The sequence below is a fragment of the Cervus canadensis genome, chromosome 12, assembly GCF_019320065.1.
Source record: "Cervus canadensis isolate Bull #8, Minnesota chromosome 12, ASM1932006v1, whole genome shotgun sequence".
Taxonomy (NCBI): domain Eukaryota; kingdom Metazoa; phylum Chordata; class Mammalia; order Artiodactyla; family Cervidae; genus Cervus; species Cervus canadensis.
Window position 1 is genome coordinate 55,051,301 of NC_057397.1, and position 25,197 is coordinate 55,076,497.

Below are 25,197 nucleotides of genomic sequence, written 5' to 3' on the forward strand. Positions count from 1 at the left end.
AAAAAGTAATTATGTAATTTCTAAGTCAAAATGTTAGTTTCCAAAGAATAATCAAGAGCATGATCAAATTATACAATGGCTGAATAAATTATGTGGTTAAAAGAATAGTCCTTGAAATAAAAGTTCCTTTTCCCTGCAACTATCCATCTTCCAAAAACGTGGCTCAGTTTTTCAAATCAATAATATTAATGTTGTTGTTGTTCAGTTGCTAAGTCATGTCTGACTCTTTTGTGACCCCATGGACTGCAGCCCTCCCAGGCTCCTCTGTCCATGAGATTTCCCAGACAAGAATACTGGAGTGGATTGCCACTTTCTTCTCCAAGGGATCTTCTCAACCCAGGGATTGAACCCATGTCTTCTGTATTGGCAGGTGGACTCTAGCACTGAGCCACCAGGGAAGCCCAATAATATTAATACTTCCTACCTATTCCTATTCTATATTATGAAGATTCAATTTCATGAGAAAATGATGAATGTTAAATCTTTCTGTTAAACTAGGAAATCATATAAAACAAGCAGTTATGTGTCTAATCTGTATTATAGTGCAGGATACAAAATTCATAAGATACAAGTTTTTCTTTGAATCAAGGAGCACATGGTCTAGTAAGGACAACAGATACGGCAACATTCAAAATATAAACATGTGGAATAACAGAAGTAATTAAAGGTCTAGAGGAGGGCTGGAGAAGGAAATGGCAACCCATTCCAGTATTCTTGCCTGGAAAATCTCATGGACAAAAGAGTCAAGGCTACAGTCCATGGGGTCGCAAGAGCTGGACATGACTTAATGACTAAGCCACCACCACTACCATAGAGTAGGGCAGTGGAAAAATTAATATTTTTTGGACAATGACATTGGATAAGGTTTCTTAAGAGATGCGTGAGTCAGTCTTATTTAAGAATAAGTAAGTTTGAGATTTAAAGTGGCTTGAAAGTGCAAGTGAAAAGTTGCTCAGTCGTGTCCGACTCTTTGCGACCCCATGGACTGTAGCCCACCAGGCTCCTCCATCCATGGAATTTTCTGGGCAAGAGTATTGGAGTGTGTTGCCATTTCCTTCTTCAGGGGATCTTCCCGACCCAGGGATAGAACCCGGGTCTCCCGCATTGCGGGCAGATGCTTTACCATCTGAGCCACCAGCTTAACCTACACCAAATGGCTAGTTTATGGAATATTCAAAAATAAAACTCAAGTCTTCAAACTGTCCCTTGGATAAAGTACTATCAATTACCAAAACTATGTGGTATCTGATCACTATGTTCAAATTGTTGAAGTTATCTCTTCTTAATCTATGACCGAGAAGATGACAACAGGTAATGATGTTCCTCAGGTTGTTAATGGCAGCTCCAGTCTTCTAGGTGTTTAAGTCAAAAACTTTGATATCATCCTGATCTTTCTCTGTTTCTCTTACATTCCATAATTGGTCCATCAGCAAGTCACGTAGGGTGCACTTTCAAAATACATCCATCATCTGACCACTTCTCATCTTCCTATCACCACTACTCTGGTCCAGGCCAAGATTCTCTCACCTGGTCTCTCCACTATATTGCAGTCTATCCTTAACAAAACAGCCTAAGTGATTCTGTTAAAATGTCAATTAGATCATGTCACTCACGTGCTCTGCACCCTCCAGAGGCCTCCCACCTCACTCAGAGTTAAAGTCAAAGTCCTCACAATGACATGGTTCTACATGGTTTGGCATCCTATTGTCTTTCTGACCTCACGTCCCACTACTCTGTCTTGATGACTTACTTCAATCACACTTTCCTCTTCAGTATTCTTCAAACACATCAGGCATGTTCCCACCTTAGGCCTTGTACTTATTTTTCCTTCCACTGACACCCACAGTTGGCTCTCTCACTTCTTTTTAGTAATGATCCAATAATCAAGCTCACAGTGAGGCTTTTCATGGTCAAATTATCCAAGATTTCCCAACATTTCCTATCTCCCCTTTCATATTAACACTGAAAAAAATTTAACATACTATATATTTCACTCAACTATCTTGCTTTTCTGTCTGTTCCCTCCTCTCAAGCGGTTCTCATGACAGCAATGATTTTTTATTCTTTTTCTCTACTATCTTATCCCTAGTGACTCATAGTAGATACCCAATAAATACTCACTGAATGCATAAATGTGTTTAGATGTCATGACAGCAAAGAACAAGTCCATGTTCAGTGATGTAGAACAGAGAACCAGACAAGAGCTGACAATCCATGGTTACTGAATAAAGAGGTACCTCCCTACCTGATGTATCCTAGGTACCCAATAAATAATTGCTGAATAAAGTAATAAAAAATAAAATGAGATTTCTTCTAGTCTCAGGATAAATAAGACCTGCTATTTCACAACTATGAATCTAACAACAAAAAAAGCCAATAGATGCACTGCTAAGAGTCTCTCTCACTGACAGACTGTGCTAATTCTAGGAACCCAGGGACATCTAAGGGTGGCTGCAGCAGGCCGACATTTGTCATATCGAAATCTCCTCCATTTGTGAATTCTCTGGCAGTGCAGTGGTTAAGACTCCATGCTCTCACTGCCAAGGTCCCTGGTCTGGGAACCAAGATCCTACAAGCCACACAGTATGGCAAAAAAAGAGAAAAGTTCCTCCACTCTGTGAAGAAGAGAAAAAATATATAAAGGAAGTCAAGTAATGTATGGTTCCTCCTTTACTTCTGTTTTTTTCCCAATTTTTAAAAATTTCTGCATTTTTTTGTACAAAACACTGCCCAAGGGACAAGCCTCCTCTCTTCTCACAAATGCACATATATAATTCATTAATTTGTGTGGTCTAGAAATAAACACTCCAGTATGCTTGCCTAGAGAATCCCATGGACACAGGAGCATGGTGGGCTGCTGGCCATGGGGTCGCACAGAGTCAGATACAACTGAAGCGACGTAGCAGCAGCAGCAGAAATAAACAACTTGAATAAACAAGCTAGCTTAATTTTACTCCATTAACTACATTATCAGTTTTCTCATCACAAAATAAGAATAAATATTCCTATGCCACAAGATGTTTTGAGGATTAGTGCAACACTGGGCTTGAAAATGTTTTATAAAGTATCAAGTGTGATTATAATTCCAGAGGAAGTATTTGTGGAAGATAGTACCTTTGCTTTAAGATTCTAAGTTCAATTCAAAAGGCTACAATCAAACAAATAATGAGAGTATAATCAGAGAGCTTTAGAAATTGCTATGTTAAAATGAAATAAATACAAAAATAACAGAAAAAGAGAGAAATTCACTTAAGTGTGAAGATAAATAGATGAGGCCCTGAAATTACATTCTGCAATACAGAAGCACCTGTGGTTTTGAAGAATGATGTACTGATGAAGAAAATGCTATTTCTATGAGCAATAACTGACTATGTGCGGCTCAAAGGAGTCAGGCTTAGATCTCAGGTTTTCCTCATCTAATCTAGGACTCTAAAATATAGCATTTGTTGAGTTCTTACTATGTGCTAGTATTGCCTTAAGTATTTTACATGAATAATACAATGATGCTGGTGCTCCCATAATCTTTGCTTCCCTGATAGACTGGTTGAGACAAACATAAACTAGGTAATTTAGCAAGGTCACATAGGTCAGAAATGGCTGAACTAGGATTTGAACCAAGGCAGGTTGATAGCCTTGCTATGTTCTCACCTCTATGCCATTTCTCTAAGCAGAGCTGGACTGCCTTGCCTTCCATTATGCATTTCTCAGTCTTCATAAAAAACTAGTTCATAGACTCTTATTATACTTTTAAATAGTTTATCTAAGGTTTTGGATTGCATTTGTTATCCACTCAGAGAAGCAATGTGTTCTCTCAAAGTTACCCACAGGAGCTGAAGAGTCTGTGAACGGATAATGACTGAAACAGAGGTGGAAAAATAACACATTCAATGCAGAAATAGCGATTAAGAAGTTCAACACAATATCCTATTTACACCTGTACATGTTGCCTAAAGCATAACAATCAGAAAAACCTTGTGTCCTATGGCTGATTCATATCAATGTATGACAAAACCCACTGAAATGTTGTGAAGTAATTAGCCTCCAACTAATAAAAAAAATAAAAAATAAAATAAAAATAAAAATGAAAAAAAACCTTGTGTCCTTTAAAGGTTAATAAAGACTATTGTAGGAATGTGAATATATAAAGCTAAGAAATCTAAATTCATTTCTATGAAATGATTTTAATTCTAAATTATTTGCAGAGGCATAATTTTCTGGAACAGATTATTATCTTTTTCCAAAACTCCTTTGAGACATACAAAATAGTCAACAGAGTAACCAACAAACAAAAACCTGTAATATCACCCAAGATCTTCCACGTAAGAGAAAAATAATACATAAATATAACAAAAAATAAATATGAAAGGGAAATAAATTCACCTGCACCCAAATCCCTTTAAAGTGAGTCAGTACTCTTTTCTCTAAATGTAAGTCTCAAAAATACAAGTTCATATATTATCTTTAGGTGCTTTAATTTGGATGTTTCTTACAGATGCTAATGAATAACTGTGGTATCAGACCTGATTCACATTCATCAATGAGTAACTTCCTGGGGCTCAACAGAATTACTTATATTACTTATTTATATTTTTGCAACACTTTACATATACAGTTGACTTTTGAACAATGTGAGGGTTTGGGGGGTGCAGAGTGCCAACCTCCCCTCCACCACCTCCCACGGTTGAAAGTCTGTGTTGTGCTATCTCTGCCTCAAAAACAAAGAAACTGATAAATGATTCACTCAAGGGCAGGAAGCTGAGCCAGTCTGGATAGAAGCAAGTCTCAAAACCCTAGTTTTGATTCTGTGCATTGTGATCTCTAATCAAACACAAACTTTTTCCCGCATGCCTAGAGATCTGTAAAGTGAAAATATAGGTGCTATGTGCATTGAAAAAAATTCACACACATGTGGACCCATGCAGTTCAAAACCACATTATTCAAGAGTTGGCTGTATCATCTACTCTTATCTGCACAATAACCTGTGAGGGGAAAGGCAGGTATTATCATTTACAAATGAAGAAACAGAATCAGTAAGAAGTCTATGTTTTAATGTTTAAGATAACTATAAAAGCCGTAACTAAATTGTACATCAGTGCTTGACCCCCTAAAATTCCTATTATATATGTAAAAACATCTAATGAAGGGATTCATCATTTCCCAAGGAGGATTACTCCTACCCTGACCAGATCTGAATTTGGGAAAATTTACCTTATCAAAGTCTGTTCACATAATCTCAAATTACTGGCCTTAGTTTACCATTAAGGTCACTTAGGACAGATCTATTTTTGGACAAATGAATTTTTAAATATATGTGCTTGGCTATTAAGTCCCTCTATTTTCTTTCTTACAAGCTAAACATTCTGCTTGTTTAACTCTTCTTAGTGTCTTAAGTATGTATATATATATATATATATATATACACATAAAATTAATATACATTTATATTTATGTAATAAATATAAAATGAAAGCATATTATATAAGCATATATAAAATATATATTATATTAAATTACCATATGACTTTACACACAATATATAATATACAAATATACACTAATTTATAAAATGATACATATATTCATGTAAATATACATAAACTTTTTAATATAAACCTCTACAGGTTCCAAATATTGCACTTTTCTGTGAGATGTTATACAAGCCTAAGGAGATGAAACTGAATATCATTCAATCACAGTTTTATCAAGTTAAAACATGTTTGAATAATTACTATATATCCCAAATTTGACCAGCACCTATGGAAAAAACTAAGCTGGTATAAGATGTGGTAACATCTCAACCAATTTATAAGTCTGTTGGATTTATCTAATTTTAAAAGCATATGAACTAATCCAAGTAAAATTAAACACTTCATCATCTAGTACTAATTATAAATATAGTAAGGATTTATAGGATTATCATACATGCTATATATATGTTACAGGTCACACACACATGCTACAATTTCTGCTGCCTTGTCCATGGCAGGCATTGCTAAGAGATCACTGTATTGAGTGCTGAGTTTGGGTCCATGACTTCAGAATCCTTCTCAGGGAGAAGTACCTTAGAAGAGTAATTAGAGGTAAGTTTGGGGATGAAGGCTCAAACTACTGCACAACTGCACTCATCTCACACACGACCAAAGTAATGCTCAAAATTCTCCAAGCCAGGCTTCAATAGTACGTGAAACATGAACTTACAGATGTTCAAGTTGGTTTTAGAAAAGGCAGAGGAACCAGAGGTCAAATTGCCAACACCTCTTGGATCATTGAAAAAGCGAGAGAGTTCCAGAAAAACATCTACTGCTTTATTGTCTATGCCAAAGCCTTTGACTGTGTAAATCATAACAAACTGCGGAAAATTCTTCAAGAGATGGGAATACCAGACCACCTGACCTGCCTCCTGAGAAATCTGTATGCAGGTTAAGAAGCAACAGTTAGAAATGGACATGGAACAACAGACTGGTTCCAAATCGGGAAAGGAGTATGTCAAGGCTGTATATTGCCACCCTGCTTATTTAACGCCCATGCAGAGTACAGCATAAGAAATGCTGGACTGGAAGAAGCACAAGCTGGAATCAAGATTGCTAAGAGAAACATCAGTAACCTCAGATATGCAGATGACACCACACTTATGGCAGAAAGCAAAGAAGAACTAAAGAGCATCTTGATGAAAGTGAAAGAGGAGAGTGAAAAAGTTGGCTTAAAATTCAACATTCAGAAAACTAAGATCATGGCATCTGGTCCCATCACTTCATGGCAAATAGATGGGGAAACAATGGAAACAGTGAGAGACTTTATTTTGGGTGGGGGGGCTCCAAAATCACTGCAGATGGTGACTGCAGCCATGAAATTAAAAGACACTTGCTCCTTGGAAGAAAAGTTATGACCAACTTAGACAGCATATTAAAAAGCAGAGACATTACTTTGCTGACAAAGCTCCATCTAGTCAAAGCTATGGTTCTGCAGTAGTCATGTATGGATGTGAGAGTTGGACTATAAAGAAAGCTGAGCACTGAAGAATTGATGCTTTTGAACTTTGGTGTTGGAGAATACTCTTGAGAGTCTCTTGGACTGCAAGGAGATCTAATCAGTTCATCCTAAAGGAAATCAGTCCTGAATATTCATTGGAAGGACTGATGCTGAAGCTAAACTCCAATACTTTGGCCACCTGATGTGAAGAACTGACTCATTGGAAAAGACCCTGATGCTGGGAAAGATTGAAGGCAGGAGGAGAAGGGGGCGACAGAGGATGAGACGGTTGGATGGCATCACCGACTCAATGGACATGAGTTTGGGTGTGCTCCGGGAGTTGGTGCTGGACAGAGAGGCCTGGCATGCCCTGTTCACGGGGTCACAAAGAGTTGGACATGACTGAGCAACTGAACTGAACTGAACACGTGCCAGACTGCAATCAACAAGGCCAGGACCATCTCTGCCTTGTCAACCACTGTACAGTACCACGTCTGCCACAAATAAGCACTCCCTCATTATAAAAGGAAGGAGACTTCCTTGGTGGCTCAGACAGTAAAGAATCTGCCTGCAACACAGGAGATCCAGGCTCGATCCCTGGGTTAGGAAGATCCCCTGAAGAAGGGCATGGCTACCTACTCCACTATTCGTACCTGGAGAATCCCATGGACAGAGGAGCCTGGTGGGCTACAGTCCATAGGGTCACAAAGGGTCGGACATGACTGAGCGACTAAACACATACACACAAACTAAATGAACAGCAGATACGCTAGGGGTTTTCCAAGAGATTGTCCCACCTTCTCCATAGTGAAAGGCTCCGGTTTAGGACAGAAAGTAGTTCGTTAATTACAGATGGTAATAGGAAGAGAGAAGATTACTCCTACCAAGTGCTGCCAGAAGTACAGTGGTAAAAAAAAAGCAAGGAGTCTGAAAGAAGTGATCATCCTGCTCACACGAGTCCCAGTGCCAAGCACACTGCCTGGCACACTGGAGGAATTTAGGACTGTACAATCAATAAGTAGATGCTAATTAAGTAAATCCCAGTTTTGGAGGTGAAGAAAGACTGAAAATGTTGATGGAAACTGTCTAAGATATGATAATGGTGCCAGTCAGATGTCTTACCACTTAATTAGAGGTCAATCTAATGATGCATTTTTATATAAAATGCTTATAGTAAATATAGCTGCAATTTACAGGAAGAATACATACACAGGCATCCGTTTATGTATGTGGTCTTGAATTCCCGAGTCTCCATTTATGTGCCATCCCTGGCTGACATGGGACTCTGCTAGGAATCCAACTCAAAGAGGGGCTGGGCAGAGGGATTAGGTAGGTTTTGGAGGTAATCAAACAGCTGACTAATTCATTGTTATGGAGTTTATGATGGATACATGTAAATACAAAAAAAAATGCAGGTGAAATTGTGATGGGGAGGAAAAAACTCACAATAGTTCATAGATACGGATTCAAATTGTCTCTTTCTTTCAAGCTACAATGATGCTATTAAATAATTTCCAACATAATTATCCCGTCAATAGGAATAAAGCCAGAAAATGGTGCTGGATGTGTTCAAATTAAATTATTTGAGTATTTTTTCAAGTGCCCCTTTTATTGTGTAAATAACCCAATGTCTTTTTTTTAAGTAAGTAATGTTTATTCTGCTTCTGCTGAATGTATTAGAAGCCTAGAAAATCCTTACTGAAAAGCTGCGCAGAAAACAGCCATGCTGTTTCATAAGAGCAGGATCATATGACACAGTGACTAGACTCAGAATCATCAGAGGAAGGAGAAGTGGGTAAGGTATGGGGGACAATATCCATATTCTATTCCCAGTTATGGCTCCATCCTCTGGGTGACCTAGGATGACTCAGATCTCTTTCTACGTGTGGACGGTGACTCAGAATTGTTTTTTAAAAGTTTTCTGTTTAATTCTATATCATAGATCATTTCCTCTGGAAAGCATATAATACAAAATGATCTTTTTTAGTTCTTTCTTCCAGCTGTATTCACAGTGAGAGCTATTAACTCCTCCTCTATATAGACTGACGTGAAATGGCATTATGTTTATAGAATTTCACAGTGAAAGGTTAATGATAAAAATATTCTAGAAAATACTTTTCAAAGTTTTCGAATCATGGGACCTAAGAGCTCTGACTTTTACAGCCCAGAAGAAAAAAAAAATCCCTATTGGAATTTGGGAATTAGTTGGGGATTATCAAGAAAACACTAAATATATCTTTTGTGGTATCAGATTCAGTGGATCAGAATCTGAACCACATCTTATCAAGCTTCTGTGCCTATAAGTCACCTAGAATCCAGGGAATGAGAAGCTGAGGCCCCATACTGCATTTCTATCCAGTATCCCAAGCAACAGATACAGGCTGGACCAGACAATATTTTCAGTAACACTGTTCTAGAAGGCTATCACTTGTTCCTTATTCAGTATCTCTTTGAGTCATGTTACCATCTATTTAAAGAATGATTCATGGCTGACATTAGGGATTTGGACATAGATTCTTGGTTTTGACCCTTGTTAATGAAATGAGGAGACACCTTTAAAGAACCAGTCATTGGATCCTGGCTAATGTTTTTCTTTAATCAATCTACAATGTTCCAACTGAGAATTTAAATTTGCTCTTAAAAGTTCTAAAATTGCTTCTGGTTGTGAGACTCTGATCTCTGGTTAATTGTAGCGTAAAAGTTGCGAATGTGTAAATGATGTTTAGCAAATAGCTTGTATAAGTTTAATGAAATGTACACAAACACTGGATTAGTGAGTTTTTGTTTGTTTTGTAAAATGCAGGTCTTGACCAATGCAGAACTTAGATATTCTATCTAAAGCAAAAATAACAAGTCCATTGTTGGATGATACTGGACCGAGGGTATCATTCTTATAAGAGCAACAGTATCACAAGTCCTCCCAGGGAACAATGCTCTCTCACTTCATACCACTCTACAGTCAGCTAGAGGAACGAAATATGCCAAACTATATTTATTCAAGTTTCACTGAAAAATAACTGTGTGCCAGCAGCAAGAGGACAAAGAAAAATACCATATGGTTGGTCTTTATCCTTCACCGTGTAGTCACAAAAAGTGTGAGAAGTTTTCAAATGAGTGTATACAAAAGTTCAGAGGGCACTGGAGAGGCAGAAACAGAGTCCATCTGGGGTAGTAAGGATGGCAGACTTGGATACGGCATTTAAATCGGATCACGAAGAACCAGTGTCAGTTTGAGAACAGAGAAGTCAATTTCATGCTGAAATTGCAAGCTTTTATGCATCCTGATTTCAGAGGTTAAAAGGATAAAACTGCACAGAGTTGCAACAGGATCTCCTTCCATTGACAAAGTCTCACAGTTCAGAGGAACAGTGTGTGGGACTGAGCCGTGGAGAAAGGAGACGGAAAGGGTAGGTTGGGAGCATTTTAATAATAGTACGCATTCAGCCCATGCTTGCGTCACTGAGTTCATCAATCGGGAGATGTACTTTTCAGTTTTAACCTTTTAACCTCTGACATCAGGATGCAGCTGGACAGGTGGCACTTATTACCTTGTCACTACCTATGAATGCACATAAAAACTTGCAAAGAGGGTGGAATAAAATACCTCTTCTAAGTCATACTTTGTCACTAATACTTCTGAGGAAACAGAAAACAACATTATCCGGAACAGAACGCAGATGTCAATGACTCTGAGCGGGGAGAGAGATGCCAGAATGCCAGACTTTCACTGTACAATTTTAAGAATCACATCGCACATGTGCTCACTCAGTTGTGCTCAACTCTTTGGGACTCTTTGGACTACAGCCTGCCGGACTTCTCCATCCATGAGATTGTCCAGGCAAGAATACTGGAATGGCTTGCCGTTTCCTCCTCCAGGGGATCTTTCCAACCCAGGGGTCGAACCTGCATCTCCTGCATTGGCAGGTGGGTTCTTTACCACTGAGCCAGCTGGGAAGCTCCTAAGTACCTAAGAATCACCTTAGCCCATGTATTTAGGCGATTTATTTTTTGCTACTAGCTTCCCTCATAGCTCAGTTGGAAAAGAATCTGTCTGCATTGCAGGAGACCCCGGTTTGATTCCTTGGTTGGGAAGATCCTCTGGAGAAGGGATAGGCTACCCATCCCAGTATTCTTGGGCTTCCCTGGTGGCTCAGCTGGTAAAGAAACCACCTGCAATGTGGGAGACCTGGGTTTGATCCCTGGCTTGGGAAGATGCCCTGGAGAAGGGAAAGGCTACCCACTCTAGTCTTCTGGCCTGGAGAATTCCATGGACTGTATGGTCCATGGGTTCGCAAAGAGTTAGACACAACTGAGCAACTTTCACTTTCACTTTAGGCACCAGAGTGATAGGTAATAAAAATCTGATTTTATCTGAAGTCTCAAAAATCCTTCAGGAAGAGTAAAATAAAAATTCAAAGGCATGTAAGAAAGAAACAATTGTGCCATACTAGAATTTGCAGATTTATTTTCCCTTAGCGGTACATAAAATAAAGCTGTGTTTTGTGATCACTGACGTCCTACAACAGCACATGAATTTTAGGGCATGCCAATCACTGTGCCAGGTGTTGGGGTTATAATGGGGAACAAAACATGATGCGTCCCAGATCTCACACTGCTACCAGGCTACAGTCTTAGATGCTGGGCCTGGATTATGTATTATGATACAGTATGCCCAGGGAAGGCTAAGAATAGGAATGATCAGATATTATTATATTTCCAGGAAGTTAGCTCTCACAGTGAAGTACAGGCTGCATGGCAGAGTAGGGGACTGATGAGAGGGAAGACTAGTTAGGAAGATCTGGAGATAGTTTGTGCAAGATATAATGAGGGCCTGAATGAAAGGCTGGACTAAGAAGAGGATTTAATCAACATGATTCACACTCTCATAATTCATGATTAAAGAAAACCAGCACACAATTCAAACTGCCTTCCCATGGATGGAAAACAATCTAGCATTTGAGAGCTATTTGATCATCAAGCATATTGTCACTTTCAAAACGCTACATATCCTGTAGCCTTAAATTGCCCAACATGGAGGGCAAGGCACCAGCTAAGCCCTGGGAATACAAAGAAGAATTGAGTCTTCCGAGGTGAAGGAGAGAGAGAGATGGAAAGGTGATGTGATTATGTGCAGTAATAGAGGGGCAAGTTCAGCTTGGGAGAGTTCAAACTGAATAGAACTGCAGCACTGCCTGGAAATGGCAAGGACCTCCAAGAGGGGAGCCACGTAGGACTAGATGCTTGAAGAAGTACAACAAAGTCACAGAGTGGAATAAAAAAGGGCCCTCTGAGCAGAGATAAGCCTGTGCAAAAACACCAAGCTGAGAAAAACATGTTTGAGCAATTTTCAAAATATGGATATGTATGAACAGGAGGGAGAGATTAGGGCATATAAAACCCAAGGAGCTTTACATCATATTAAAGGGATTCAATTTAACCTTGGAGCACTGTAAACCCACTAAAGGATTACCTATATTTCAGTTTAGGTTATTTCCATAGGCTTTCATTATAAATTGGATTACACATAAAAACAATTCCAAAAAGGGTTTTCATTATGCTTCAAAATAAACAATAAAAAGCAAGGGAAGAGACTGCTAATATGTCCCCATTAAAGTATGCAATTAATTTGAAATGCTTCTAAAAATGGAAAAGCTAGGAGCCGTAAATTGTTTACCAATGTAAAAGGACAAGCCCAATATCAAGCAGAGAGATTATTATTCCATGATGTACTTGGATCATGTAATAGAAAGAAAAGGTGTCTACAGATACTAAGTGGCCTAAAGATTACTGTTTGTAAAGATAACAAAATATGGAAACTTTCCCTGTTAATTAAAAGTTTCTTTTTTATATTTCTGTGTGCACGTGTGTGTTAAGTTACTTCAGTTGTGTTCAACTCTTTGCGACCCCATGGGCTGCCAGGCTCCTCTATGCATGGGACTCTCCAGGCAAGAATACTGGAGTGGGTTTCCCTGCCCTCCTCCAGGGGATATTCCTGACCCAGGGATCAAACCCGCGTCTCTTATGTCTCCTGCATTGGCAGGCGGGTTCTTCACCACTAGCGACACGTGGGAAGCAGAGTATATTTACATACATATATATGTAAATATAAGTAGTATATAAATATGTATATATAAATGAATGATTAACATCAACATTTTGCTTTGCTGTCATGTTTATAGAGTAACTTTAAAATGCTGCTGTCTTTGAATTCAGACTTACATGTATTTCACAGACTTAAGAAGCCACAAAAGAATAAAAAATTCAGCTAATGTCATGCTTCTCCTTTGGATATTAGTGGGGTGCAGCATCCATCTTCTACCATTTTAAAATTACCATTGAAGAAGAAGCCACGTCTTTTTCCTGTCTTTCATTATACACATGACCCTACTAGAAAGAAACCAAATGCAGATAGAGTCAGGAGCTAGACCACTGGTCTGTGTTACACATTAAATGTCTGAAATACTTGTCAGACTCTGGGACCCCAAACTGAGTACACAGTGGGCCTTTAGTCAAGTATGCTCACTTCCCCAAATTATCTCATGGCCTCATGTTTTTAACACTGTACTGTGTGAGCACATAGCAGCCTTCTTGATGTGATACCATATTAATATTTACACATTTAACTCTGAGTTTCACTCGCTAACCAGTAAAATCTGGAGAGCAAGAATTGTGTTTTATTCATTTTTGAATCTTCTAACAAAAAGTCGAATGCCTTGCAAAAAATAAAAGCTAAAGAAATCTATGTAGAATTATATTGCAGATTCATGTACACTATTTAAAATTTTTATTGCTAGTCTCAATAGAGATGAGCATTTCTGGAAAACAATTAAAAATTTATACTAAATTTTGTCCCTTTGTGCTATTTTTAAATCATTAATATTCCAACCGGCATACTTCAGCATCATCAAAATCAGTATGTAACAAACAAAAAGAAAAAAAATTCTATCATTCTGAATTAAAAACAATCATATAAATTGCTTTAAAATGGAACTGGCTTTGAAGGAACTGAGTATACACAAAATGTCAAAATTCTAAGAACAAATCCTTTATTCTGAATAGCATATATTTAAAGAACAACTACCATGATGCATTTTCTGGATAAGTTTTTGTCTCCAAGTGGGTAGAATTCATATGTATGAATAATATATATATTAGAGCCAGGATATATACTTGTAAGATTCCCAATAGCATGCACTCAGATGGAAACCTAGATTCCAGATGGTCTAGAACAGAACGTTCAGAGTTATCAGCGTTAAAGCTCCCATTCTCAGAAGACTGTGTTCTTGTCATCACCTCCAAAGCATATACGTATTTTCTGCGCTAAACCTTGAGAAATAAACATAATGTAAAATCTCCCTTAGACATTTAAGATGAGAATAGAGTCAGGCTCCACATCTCTAACGCTCATGGGTTCCACAGGAGCACAAAGCCTCCGCCATGGGCTCTCGATTCCCAATCTGTGATGGGGACAGAACTGAAAATCACTGTTGGCTGCTTTACGAAATCCTGCCAGATAAGCAAACCTGCTTCAGTTCCAGACGCAGGAAAAGTCAAGCAAATGACTTGACGAGCTGCTTGTTGCTAAGAAATCAGAAAAATGAGGAATTATTTTTCTGAGGTACAAAAAGGAAGCACCAAGCTTTGTAGAAGATTTACTTTGTTTTCAAACTCAAAAAGAAAAAAATAAAATCTCTTTCAGGGCTCTATAAAATAGAAACTTAAAAGCATTTAAGGGATAATTCTCCTGTGTACCTAGGTGGCTAAAAGATGCCTATTTCATTCTAAGGAAATAAGGGTGCTGCCACTGGAGACATGGGACTCAACGGGCTGCACAGTGAGGGGCTGTTCAGTCAGCGTGGAAAGCATCTTCTTATGGAGAATATCCCAGACAACGAATCTATCTCAGAGCTGCCTGTACCTCTTTATTGTTTTTATTGCTTTTGTTTTGCTTTCAATCCCAAATTTAGAACTGTAATGACTTAGCATGTTTACTTCCCCCATCAGCACAAATTTAATAGATAAAGACATTTCAATTTTCCCATGTCCTAAGTCTTTTTGGTTTGCTTCAAAGAATCTAAACTAAGATACTACTTAGAGACAAAGATGATGAGATCAATTATAGTCTTTAAAGTGATGGGGAGCATTTTAAAAAGTGTGTACTTGGGATGCAGTCAGGCATAAGTTTGATTATGTAATCACTAAGAAATTGCAGTATTATGAAAAAATCCTCATAATCGAATGTTAGCTTTGGTTAAAGTAACTGATTCATCTCATTCTTTCTGTCAAGTGTCTATTTTAAGTACTTAGGCAATTGATCATTCACTTATCTGAATATCCATCACAATATAAATAAATCATGGTTCATTCATCACATGAAATATTATACACCACTGTAAACCCGAGCCATAACTACTGGTGTGAAGCATTACTTTACCATGACACGTAATTTGGTGAAATACCAAATAGGATATTTTTATGTCTGTTTAAAAACATGTAGGGCTTCCCTCATAGCTCAGTTGGTAAAGAATCTGCCTGCAATGCAGGAGACCCCGATTCGATTCCTGTGTTGCGAAGATCCCCTGGAGAAGGGATAGGCTACCCACTCCAGTATTCTTGGGCTTCCCTTGTGCCTCAGCTGGTAAAGAATCTGGCTGCAATGCGGGAGACCTGGGTTCAATCCCTGGGTTGCGAAGATGCCCTGGAGAAGGGAAAGGCTACCCACTCCAGTATTCTAGCCTAGAGAATTCCATGGACTGTATCGTCCATGGGGTCGCAAAGAGTCGGACACGACTGAGCAACCTTCACTTCACTCACTTAAAAACATGTGTGTATGTGGGAAAGTACACATGTGTTTGTTGCTTAAGCATGAAGAAAATTGCAGAGAGATACTCTCCACTATCAGGAGAGTAGGTTCAGAAAGGGGATGAGGCAGAATTTTTTCTTTGTGCTGTTTGATTTGTACCCATAAGCACATATTTTATAATTGGAATATTATGAAGAAAGTATCAGTGGAACTTTAAAAACTTAATCTTGAATTGGATTTGTTTTAATTTTTAAAAAATCTATTACCAAGCTGCTATGGACTCTATTGCCATCATTAGTAAATGTGCAATGCTGAGAAATTTATTTACTTTTTTACATTTAGTATCCTAATAAGTACAAAAGGAATAATAACAATACCAATTTCACAGGAGTGGTTGTGATAATTGCGTGAATATATGTAAGGCACACAGAACAGTGGTCTGTATTAAATGATTAACATCTTCTAATAAAAGTGGTGGTACATCTGGGGCCATTTCTAAAGAAATAATTTGCTAAGGTTTCTGAATAACTGTACCGGTTTTGCGATCAAAGCATATTCTATGTAGCTGTCTGTTTTCACCTCAGAACTCCGGTTTTCCTCATTTAAATATTGATGGAAAGAAGGCAAGGAGAACTGCAAAAAAGTAATGCTTTCTCATTACTAAATGAAGTGTCAAATTGGTCAAAAGGGAAACATCTGTTGAAACAGGTTAATTCTTATTTAGGAAATTTCAATCCCTAAAGTATTTCTATAATGCAGGCAAACACCTATATATTTTTAATTATGCTTCCAGATAATTTGGTTTTCTTGAGTCCCAGATGCAAATTTGTGGTCAACTTTATCAAACCACGTGGCAAAGTGCTAATTAAGTGATCTGGTTAAATAACTCAAATTTTAAAAATTATGTTTTTCCCACCTACCCCAACTATAAACTTCATATCAGAATGACAAAACAACTTTATGTAAGGTAATATAATTTTGATATTCGAATGACATTAAAAAATACTAATTCCGTAGTCCACATTGTACATAAACAAAGAAAACAAAAACATAACCTTATGGATATAAAAGGGATTAGTAAGTAAAGGGAGTTTATTTCTTGGGGTGAAAGATGAGTTTCTATACCTTTGCTACGTCAGACGTTCTAAAAAAAATCACACAGACATCTACCATTGCCCATAAACAACTGAACACTGAAACTATCCAACAGATACATTATGTTGCTAGGCCAATTCCACTGCTAGTTTAAAATACAAAGTGCTTGAAAAACTATCATTCTAAGAAAAACACCATTTTTTCATGACTCATTTTCTCAAGTAATTATTTAGGACGATTTAAATAATGTATCAAGCTAAATACAACATACTAAAATATATAATAAATGCTTAAGATACTTTCATGGAGAACAAAATGTCTGATATCCCCATATTGTTTAAAATCGTTTAACCCATCCATAAGAGGTGCTAGTCAATGATACTTAGTCCTGGGGTGAAATCAGAAAAATACCGTTAAAAAATTACAAAGCACCATGGCTTTGAAAGGGATCAGAAGTAATGGATACAGCAAACCAAGCATGTCGGAGGGTTTTCCCTCTCTTTAATACCTATGCCTTTGGCCGCCTGCCTTGTTCATGGTCCCATTTTGCCAGGAAACAAATGGCAACAGAAATCCATCTGTTTGGTCTCATAAACAAAGATTTGATTTTCCACTTGCACAGAAATCAGAGATCTATTTGCTAATGGAAGTAGGAAACGTTTTCTTCATAAAAACAGAGGAAGTAACAACAGATGGAGCGGTAGATCCCACCTACCCGGGGCTGTTTTTGTCCTTCGTCATTTCTGTGCGGGCGGGCAGGCAACCTTAGAGCTGAGTGGGCGCCCAGGCGGATCTGATGAGCGTCGTGTTACCTGTGAGCCTGCTACTTGGCGTCTCGCAAGCTCCGCCCACACCTCTGCCAGGGGCCCGGCTGGAGCGGGGAGCGGCCGGCGCGCAGAAAAGCATCTGAGAAAAAAGGAGACCCTGAACTCCACACGGCAAGCTGTTATCCCCTAAAGAACACGCCATTCAGTGAGTACAAAGAAGGCGGGTGTTACAAACGCAATTGCTCTTCGATTATGTATGTGAGAAATATGTTTCCATAAGTGTGTTTTTCTTTACGGCATATCATTTAAACTACACAGTAAGATGTGTTAGTAAATGGTAGGTAGCACTCAGGTGAAATTTCCTTGTAGCACACAAAACAGACAAGCATTTTAGAGACAGTGTCCATATCAGACTTTGAATCTTCAGAAAACGCAGAAATATTGAGACGGACACAGGTCTCACTAGAATTCTTTGTATTCTTACCACATGTTAGGCATTGTGATAAGTACTGTCTTACCACACAGGTGCCCCTGAAGTATTACTCACCCTCACAGTGGTGCCCAGGAAGTAGCTACTATTCATATTTCCACTGAACAGACAAAAGAATGGGAAATTAGAAAAGTTGCGGAATTTGCTCAAGGTCAAATCGCTAGTTAATGGCAGACATGGGATTTGAACTCTGTCCTTTAAGACTCCAAACACTGACCTGTTGACTGCTTTATCCGCTTTCCCTCACTTTATTACATAACTTTAGGTAAAGTCCTCCAAACCAGAATATTCTTCCTAAATATTAAAAAAGAAATACTTAGGTAAGGTAGATTTTGTAACTTAATGTGCAGTATTACCAGAGATAAGCCTCAGTTACTGACAAATTAACACCCTCAAAAAGTTTTAAATGCCTTCAAAGAAACATTTAACTTTTAATTTATTTTCAAAATCTGGGATGATGATAATAAGATATTAAAAACCTGTGAACACAGTCCTTAGGTGTGAATTACCTAGCATACTAGTAAACAGAAGAAGCAGAAAGAGTCAAACACATGTCATTTAAAGGATATGTTGGGGATAGGATAAAAGCTTAGACTACTTCTACCAGAGATCACTGTAAAAATTCAATTTCTAAATGGAGAAGCTCCCTGTGGATTCAGAGAAGCCAGGAAATAAGAAAGCCCCAGGGCATTGCCACACCTTGACTTGTGAAGAGAAGCAGAAATGAGTTATACCAGCTTCCTCAGATGACAAAGCAATCTGTTAAGGAGCCGCATTTGGATACACGAAGGGGTTCACCTTGCCAATTTCTAGAGGGAAACAGTGAAGGGGAGGTGAGCCAACTCTCATCACACTCATACTTTTTTTCACTTGTATCCACCTGCTTGGGCTGGAGAAGACTGTCACAAAGTCAACCTCCATATCATAGCCGAGAAAGAAAAGACTCTGCCTGCTTTCCTCTGCACACAGTAGGGTTTAAAAATGTGCTAAGACTGTGGTCTTGTCAATCTTTCTGCTCAGTAGCACTCATGCCCCAGGAGAAATTAAGGCCAACTTGCTTTTTAAGGTAGAACTAAACCAGGCTGAATGACAACAAAACCTGTTTTTGCTACTCTTCTTCAAGAGGAGCTAGATTTTTGTTGCACTTTTAGAGAAATAGTAAGATATGACTTGCCACAGGTAGAAGTTCTTCCCCAGCCTTTGCAATCTGAATAGTGCTAAGCTGTGAACTAGTGAGTGTGTGTATCTTTTCTTTCTGTCCCTAATATTTTACTCAGGTAAGATCTGATTAAGTGGACATGTAGAGTAAACTTAAAAGGCAAAGTCTAAGAAAGGCAACACATGATGGACACGGACAGAAATGAAAGTGGATGTCCCACACTTTGGCACAAAGCGGGAAGGGCATGAAGGGCCCAGGCATGGCAGTAAGGCTGGTCTTTTAGCACAAGCTGGACATGGTGCCATCTGGGGGTCTGCCCTGAAACATGACCCGTTAATAATGAGCAGTTCCCAAACTATGGGTAGCAGGCCGCTAGGTGCAGTATTGTGCCGATGGATTTGCCTGGCCCTATGAAAATGCTCATGTTTAGGACAACTCATAATTCAGCAGTTAGGTCTTGCTGTATTTTTTACTTCTTTATTGTTATGATGTCTTATAATGGGCTTCCCAGGGGGCACTAGTGGTAAAGAACCCACCTGTCAATGCAGGAGATGTAAGAGAACTGAGTTCCATCCCTGGGTTGGGAAGATCCCCTGGAGGAGGGCATGGCAATCCACTCCAGTATTCTTGACTGGAGAATCCCATGGACACAGGAGCCTGGCGGGCCATAGTCCCTAGGGTCGCATAGAGTCAGACATGACTGAAGCAACTTAGCATGCATGTCTTATTCAGCGTTCCCCTACTTGGGTATTTAGTATCTAAACAAGCCTCTTAAGTAACTACACACTTGTCACCAGCCCATGACATTATACTAGAAATAAAATAGGTGAGATTAAGGTGTTTGTCTACTCCATTGCACTGCAAGTCTCTTTAATAACAGGAAAGCGGGTGGATATTATCAGGACTGCTTTAGTGGTTTCCATTTAATTCCCTATAAATAAAGGGCTCTGTTGGTAGACTCATTAAGACAAAGGATTTAGAAACACCAGAAAAAGAACTCTCCTTGAATTCTTAATGCCTATTGCCCAAGGTCAAGTCTAAAGTATTTTATATTTGTTTTAAAATACTATGATTTATTGGGTTAGTCCAAAAGTTCATTTGAGTTTTTCTGTAAGCTCTTAAGGAAAAACCTGGATGAAATTTTGGGCCAATTCAATATATTGCATTATCTTAATTCTAACATCTGTTTGACATGTGTAGGTGGTGTGTGTATATGTTGCTGCTGCTGCTGCTGCTAAGTCACTTCAGTCGTGTCTGACTCTGTGCGACCCCATAGACGGCAGCCCACCAGGCTCCGCCGTCACTGGGATTCTCCAGGCAAGAATACTGGAGTGGGTTGCCATTTCCTTCTCCAATGCATGAAAGTGAAAAGTGAAAGTGAAGTCGCTCAGTCGTGTCCGACTCTTCGCGACCACACATATATAAATTTTCTAGGATAATTTTGGAACTACATTTTCAGATGACACTTTCTTCTTTTTAAAAAATTCAAACAAGGAACTTTTGTTTGAAAATTTTGTTTGTATTTGGCAAATTGTGTTTGTATTTGGTAAATGTTTATAAGTCTAAGTTCAGCTATAAAAATAAACAATAATTGACAGTCATACTAGGAAATGTTATGAATGGGAGAGTACTAACAATTTCTATACATTTAACCTGAGAATACCAGTTGGTGAATAAACCCTGATCATCTAGGTTAACATGCTGTACTTGATATTTTCATTTCAATTTGGCACTGCTTTCTATTTTACTGTATTTTTCCAGGAAGAAACATACACTCTGATTTTATTACATTATTCATTTATTTATATCATTATTATTTAAAAATTCCAACTGCCAGATATTCTTTTCTATGTAATTTTTTAATCTACCTCTATCCAAAGAGGTAATAACTAATAAACCAAATCCTGTGCCTCTTTGGGAAGAAACAAATGAGGGTTCCCTTTTCTCCACACCCTCTCCAGCATTTATTGCTTGTAGACTTTTGGATAGCAGCCATCCTGACTGGCGAGTAATGGTACCTCATTGTGGTTTTGATTTGCATTTCTCTGATAATGAGTGATGTTGAGCATCTTTTCATGTGTTTGTTAGCCATCTGTATGTCTTCTTTGGAGAAATGTCTGTTTAGTTCTTTGGCCCATTTTTTGATTGGGTCATTTATTTTTCTGGAATTGAGCTGCAGGAGTTGCTTGTATATTTTTGAGATTAATCCTTTGTCTGTTTCTTCATTTGCTATTATTTTCTCCCAGTCTGAGGGCTGTCTTTTCACCTTACTTATAGTTTCCTTTGCAAACTAGTACAGCCGCTATGGAAAACAATGTGGAGATTTCTTAAAAAACTGGAAATAGAACTGCCATATGACCCAGCAATCCCACTCCCTGGGCATACACACTGAGGAAACCAGATCTGAAAGAGACACGTGCACCCCAATGTTCATCGCAGCACTGTTTATAATAGCCAGGACATGGAAGCAACCTAGATGCCCATCAGCAGATGAATGGATAAGGAAGCTGTGGTACATATACACCATGGAATATTACTCAGCCATTAAAAAGAATTCATTTGAATCAGTCCTAATGAGATGGATGAAACTGGAGCCCCTTATACAGAGTGAAGTAAGCCAGAAAGATAAAGAACATTACAGCATACTAACACATATATATGGAATTTAGAAAGATGGTAACGATAACCCTATATGCAAAACAGAAAAAGAGACACAGAAATACAGAACAGACTTTTGAACTTTGTGGGAGAAGGTGAGGGTGGGATGTTTTGAAAGAACAGCATGTATATTATCTATGGTGAAAGAGATCACCAGCCCAGGTGGGATGCATGAGACAAGTACTCCGACCTGGTGCGCTGGGAAGACCCAGAGGAATCGGGTGGAGAGGGAGGTGGGAGGGGGGATCGGGATGGGGAATACGTGTAAATCTATGGCTGATTCATATCAATGTATGACAAAACCCACTGAAATGTTGTGAAGTAATTAGCCTCCAACTAATAAAAATAAATAAATAAATAAAAAAAAAAGAAAGAAACAAATGAGAGTAGAAACTGTGGATAGTCTGTAATCTACTCATCAGTGGCCTGATATTTTTTAGATACATGCCTCAAAACTTAACAATTGAATTTTAATGGGTTGGAAGTTATTCTATCACCCCAAACTAGAAAAGAATGAAAGTCTCTTTTACTCTTAACTACATACCATATAATTCTTCACTATTGAAATCAGCAGTGCTTTCAGCATGTAAAGAAAAAAACATCACATTTGGGGTTGTGTAGATTGTGACATTTATTAGTATTAAGGAAAAAATGTGCAGGGGTTCATAGGGCATCCCTGAGCAACAGCTGTCCAGGTAATGATGCACTCCTGTCTTTATAGCAGAGCCTATTCAACCAGCTTTTGGAGAGTGAGGGTGTAAGAATAAATCAAAGAGTTACAAATCTATAATAATCTAGACAACACACTGAAGTTTCTAAAACTGTTGTCCAATCTGAAAACTACCAGTGCAGTTTCACTGACAAGGGGCACCACTATGAATCCCCTCTATAACTGAGACAGCAGATCTTTCCTCCATCTTACTGAAGATGAAATAAAAAGGTCAAGTAAGTGCAATTTGATCTGTGCCCCCAAACAGTCTCAGCCCCAGTAAATCTCACTTAACCAGTGACTTCAGCTATCCAGAATACAGTCTATGATTTACAAATTTTCAAAGACTTTCTTCATAGAAGAATTCTACGTGCAGAACCTAATTAGAACTCTATCTAAATCTTTATTTTTATTATTAATATAATAGGCATAGCTACCTGATTTCTCATTCCTTAGATAAATTTATTGAATACCTAGTTTGTGGGTAGAATTTTGCTAGATTCTAAAGATTCAGTATTGGGAAAAAAGTGATTTCTTCCCACTGCCAGTGGGATTTGCATGATAAAACCCACAATGTTAGGTTGGCAAGTAAGAAGCTGGTTGAAGTAGGGTGGGCAGTGGCTACTAAAAGCCACATAGCCGTAGCTCCTTGGGAAGAGTCTAAAAGGGATAAATTCAGAAAGTCAGTGGTTTAGGACCCCTAAATTTAAAAGCAAATATCAGGAAATAGAACAAAAATAAAAAGCTAAAAGAATAAATAAATATATACATATAAATACATTTTGGAAAAACAAATGTCTTCTGAGTATTAACAACAGTAAAAGCAACAATGCAACTATCATTTTCCCACTATTTTGCTCCAGGTAGAGTTCTAAGCAACTTTCATACATTATCTCATTTAATCATCCCAGTGACAGTGGGGATGGGATTCCTACTAAACCCAATTCATATGTCGGTGGGGACTGAGGCCCAGAGATGTAACTGGCCCAAGTTAAAGGCACCAGAGCAGTGCTCTAATTCTATACCCATCAGATAAGCAATAGGGCCTGAACCAACATGCTTATCCCTGGCCCTTTATCTTAAACATGCTACTATCATTCACTAAATCCTAACTGTGGGCTGGGAACTAAGTACTTAATTAATATTATTTGATTTAACATTTAGAATAGCATTACTCTCATGCCCACTTTTTATGGATGACAAACAGAATCTTAGAGTAGTTAAATAGTTTGCCCAGCTACAAAACAGCAGGCCCAGGCTTAGAACCCAAGGTTGGTGACTCCAAAACCCTTACACTTTGTCCCTGTAAGGACCTTGATGTAAATATGTAAATACTGTGTTGACTTCCTGACACTCTACTACTCAGGCAGCACTGGTTCAGACAATGTAGTATATAGACAGGCATCTATTTTGGAATGAGAAAGTCCTGAGTTTGATTCTGCTGTTTGTGCTCTATGGACTCATCACAAGTTTCTTAATCTGAATGAGCTGAGCTTCCTTTGAACTGAGGATAAAAAAAGTCCAACTTCATATGGCAGCCCCAAAAAAGAGTAGGTGCTCAATAAGTAAGTGTTTTCTCACCCAATTCTCCAATATTTTTAAATTAGTGACCAGGCTTTAGAATAAAGATATCTAGAGCTTCCATACCATTTGGAATTGAGAACTGGTGAAAAACGGGATTCATAATCCCAGTTCCTATCTGGTCAAGTTAAAGAGTGCTGTTCAATAGCCATATAACATAAGCCATAGAAGCCACATCAAAATAATGAATTTTAATAATGCTTTATTTTACCCAGTGTACCCAAAATATCATCATATAATTTCGACAAGTGGTCAGTATAAAAATTATTCATGTATTTTGCATTCTGTTTTTGCACATTGAATCAATGTGTATTTTTCATTTACATCACATGTTGATGTGTACTAGTGGTTCCTGTAATGGACAACATTTTAATATGTGAATGTTATGGTCATGTCTCTGTTTGTGAGAGATCTCTTCCAACCTCTTCTTTCCTTATTTAGTCCACTCTGGATTTAGATATGATTGCTCAACCATATGGTCCTTGTATACCTCCCTTGACATCCGACATTTACCTTTATGCTGATATTCATGGAATTAATTAGATTTACCCACATTACAAGGTATGTGTGGACAGTCCGTAACATCTGAACTGCTCATCAGAAGTTGAATCCCTGAGGTACTTGTCCCGTTCACATGACACATTGTACATGCTGCTTTGTATATCTTTCTCTCTGACTGTCTCTCTCCAGGCAGACTATAAGCCCCTTAGAGCTTTTCTAGATATCTTTAGAGTCCCCTCTTCTAGCACAGTCTCATGTACCTATTAGACAATGCATTTGAGGGAATGACAACAGATGCCTTTGAAGAACTATCTTCTGGGTTTCACCACATCTACCACAGCACTTTGCCACAGACTCTCAATTCATTTTTGTCTGAGTGAATGAATTTTGATTCACTGGCTAGTTTGAAAAGCTCTACTGTCCCCAGTGTGAAAATACAGCCAATAATGAGATTATCTAAGAGG

General features: G+C 38.3%; 1 protein-coding gene across 4 annotated transcripts in view; it reads right to left on the reverse strand.

Annotated features, from left to right (window-relative positions):
- The window catches only part of OXR1 (oxidation resistance 1), a 486,852-nt gene that overhangs the window by 294,897 nt on the left and 166,758 nt on the right, over positions 1 to 25,197 (reverse strand). For 3 of the 4 annotated variants that reach the window (XM_043483381.1, XM_043483380.1, XM_043483376.1), the window contains exon 1: positions 17,584 to 17,624. The exons of the other annotated variant lie outside the window; for it this stretch is intronic. In XM_043483381.1, the coding sequence (XP_043339316.1) occupies positions 17,584 to 17,609 (26 nt within the window). In that variant the 5' untranslated portion in view covers positions 17,610 to 17,624. Of the gene's footprint in view, positions 1 to 17,583; positions 17,625 to 25,197 lie in introns of those variants that run through there. 4 annotated transcript variants of the gene reach the window in all.